This window comes from Pygoscelis adeliae, unplaced genomic scaffold (genome assembly GCF_000699105.1).
Source record: "Pygoscelis adeliae isolate BGI_AS28 unplaced genomic scaffold, ASM69910v1 Scaffold216, whole genome shotgun sequence".
Taxonomy (NCBI): Eukaryota; Metazoa; Chordata; class Aves; order Sphenisciformes; family Spheniscidae; genus Pygoscelis; species Pygoscelis adeliae.
This window is the reverse complement of record NW_008825073.1, coordinates 4,208,681-4,211,474: the sequence shown is the minus strand read 5'-3', so window position 1 is coordinate 4,211,474 and position 2,794 is coordinate 4,208,681. Positions and strand designations below refer to the sequence as shown.

At 48.2% G+C, this 2,794-nt stretch overlaps 1 protein-coding gene across 1 annotated transcript; it reads right to left on the bottom strand.

The window, feature by feature from the left end:
• Positions 1 to 331: 331 nt before the first annotated feature.
• Positions 332 to 2,545, bottom strand: CYSLTR1 (cysteinyl leukotriene receptor 1). The gene is made up of 2 exons (XM_009326665.1): positions 2,478 to 2,545; positions 332 to 2,300 (listed from the first exon to the last, which is right to left on the bottom strand). Exons 1-2 carry the CDS (start codon positions 2,543 to 2,545, stop codon positions 1,217 to 1,219), a joined length of 1,152 nt encoding a protein of 383 aa, XP_009324940.1. The 3' UTR covers positions 332 to 1,216.
• Between the last annotated feature and the right edge of the window lie 249 nt (positions 2,546 to 2,794).

Here is a 2,794-nt window from a genome sequence, read left to right as displayed (position 1 = left end):
CAGGCTGGGCTTTGCTCCAGCAAAAGGCAGGCAGCGCTATTTTTCCACAGGTTCACTGGAAAAGCACAGGAATGTTTCCTTCTGTCCAAGATTTTGAAGTCTTTCTTTACATAAGAAACATAGCCCAATCTGGTTTTGCAATCGTACTGTACTCAAAATAAGATTCACTCATGTCTCATCTGGACTCAGACTCTTGATCTCCAGGTCTTCCTAGAGATCTTTCCAAGGGCCTGGGGTTGCCTCTTTTCTGCAAGGTGTGAGCAAGGTGAACGCTCTTGAACAGGGTCAAATAATATCTCTCTCTCTCTCTATTTTTAAAAAGGACTTCTGCATTAATTTTTTTTTATTTTTTTTTTTTAAATTTGGTCAATAGTTCAGAGAGGCAGGCCCGATCCTGCACTGGACTCTGAGCACCCAGAGCTCTACTTTTAGGTAAAAACCTCCTGAAGAACTGGAGTGATAATCCAGATCTCACAGCCACCACTTAACAGGACCAGCCCCATTGAAATGAGTTTCAAATGCACATGAGGATACCACCACTCCCACAGACAAGATTTTTCTAGAAATTCAGAAGATGCTGGCAGATCCGCTGCCCACGAGAGCATGTCCGAAGAGCTGCTCGTTCGGGCCGGGAGAGGGGCTCAAGCCCAAGTTCCTGGATTTGCAGACCCAGGTACCAACCCTGCAAGTCTCGCACACATAATTAGGTTGAAAACTGAAATCCAAAGCAGAAGCAGCTAGGAGCAGGGCAGGAATTATCCTGGCCTCTGCTGTGTGAATGATTTAGCGGCTGTTTGAAGATTCAATGAAAACTCTGCCCTCTTTATTTGTCAGTAGCTCCTCGAGCGCCACGTACAGCAAATGTGGTGTTTATATTTCCCGCTGAGTTGGAGAATTAATGCTCTTTGTAGAGTTGTGAAGTGAAGCAAATGCCCGAGTTTGTTTGGGCGAGTTTATCGTCAGATCAACAGTTTTCTGGTGCTGGCGGTGGCTCCCCCGTGCTCAGTGGCTGTGCATGTCCAAGCAGTGCTCCCGGGGAAGGGGCTGGCCATCCCCGGCGGCAGCGGCACCACCAAGGAGCATAAATCAGGGACTGTCCACTGTTACTATTACATATCTAATTGTGACGAAGGCTTGAAAGTCTCCGTCATGTCTTCTGGAAGAGTTCCGAGATCTCCATTGCCCATCTGAGATCTCAGGGGAAGGTCTAGCCCCCTTATGAAGGGGCCACGGCTGCCCTTCCATTGTCCCTATGGCTTTCTCCAAAGGGTTCCTCATCTTTCTCTTTTATGGAGAACTTTTTCCTGAAGGCTGGCGTTAAGCTGGAGGAAGAAGCCTTCCTAAACGTGGTAAGCCTCTTCCGAAAGTTGCCCCCTGAGAAGAAATAGAGAAGTGGGTCAAAGCAGCAGTTGGAAGCTGCCAAGGGGAGTGTTACCACGACCGATTTCTGTAGGTATATGGTGTCCTCGCAGCTGGCGTTCTTCAGCCGCAGCATGTGGAGGTGGACCGTACGCAGAATGTGGTACGGGGTGAAGCTGACCAGGAAGGTGGCCGTCACGATGATGATCATCCAGACCGCCTTCTTGCGGTTAGCCTGGTTCTTCCTCAAGGAATTTTTCAGTAAGGTCCTTATGATCATGGTGTAGCAGATGGTTATGACAATAAAGGGAAAAATGAAACCCAGAAATAGGGCAATAAAATCCAGGATCACCACTAGATTTGTCTTCTGAGAGTCTTCCGGGGGTTCGAAGCACTTGGTCTTGTTGCCATGTTGGTATGTCCCGTTTTGCAGAAAGGGAGCGCTTGTCAGGGTGACAAAAATCCAGATGCCGATGCAGACAAATTTAGCCTTCTTCTCCGTTACCAAATTGATGTTCTGGACGGGAAAAACAATGGCTATGCAGCGGAAGAAGCTCATTGCAGTCATGAAAAAAATGCTGCAATACAGGTTGACGTACAGCGCGTACGAACTGATCCTGCATAGGAAGTCACTGAAGAACCAGTTCCCTTTGTGGACGTAGTAGATGACCCGCAGGGGCAGGGTGCACACGCACAGCAAGTCGGACATGGCAAGGTTCAGCATGTACACCTGGAAGGCTGTCTTCTGCCGGTATGTTTTTATGAGGACGTACAGCACCACGCCGTTGCCGACAAAGCCCATAATGCTGATCATGGAGTAGAGCGTGGAGTAGACTTGGTTTCGGAAGTCGTCAATGGAGTGATGGCACGACAGGTTATCGAACAGCGCCATCACGTTGCCGGGCTGAGGCACCGATTCCACCTGGCGATGAATGTCAGGCCTAAGGATTTAAAACGCAGGTGAATTATGTAAAGCAGCACATGAAAATAAGATGTGATTATTAAAAAGGAGGAAAAACCGATGATCTCTCTCGTACAGGAGAGAACAGCTAGGATGGGATGTGGATCTGTGCAGATCCGTGTTATTATAACTATCCACTACAGCCACCTTTCTTAACCTGGTACCAGCAACCGGTGATGTAAAGATGAAAGTCACATATTCATAAGTCCTCAGTACTGGCGGCATCCTTCTTCCACTGAATTACCAAAAAGCTCTAACTCCCCGCAAACTAAGGTAGCTACTCCTTAAAACAGCAGAGAGGAATAATGCAGGTGGCAATAGCACTTATGCAATTTAAAATAGAAAGAACCAGATCTGGTCCCTAATGACTGTCCAGTCCTGCCTCTCCGCATCGCCTGGCGAATGGCTGTCTCCCTGTGCTCCACCTCCATGCCTGCCTGTGCAAGGACAGGTCACTGCAAGAAGGCTTCTGAA

Excerpts from the sequence above, each read along its gene's own strand:
- CYSLTR1 (XM_009326665.1), bottom strand. The coding sequence starts at position 2,545 with ATGCCGCCAGTACTGAGGACTTATGAATATGTGACTTTCATCTTTACA. Across the intron at positions 2,301-2,477 it reads TCACCGGTTGCTGGTACCAG|GCCTGACATTCATCGCCAGG; the intron begins GTTAAGAAAGGT and ends TTAAATCCTTAG.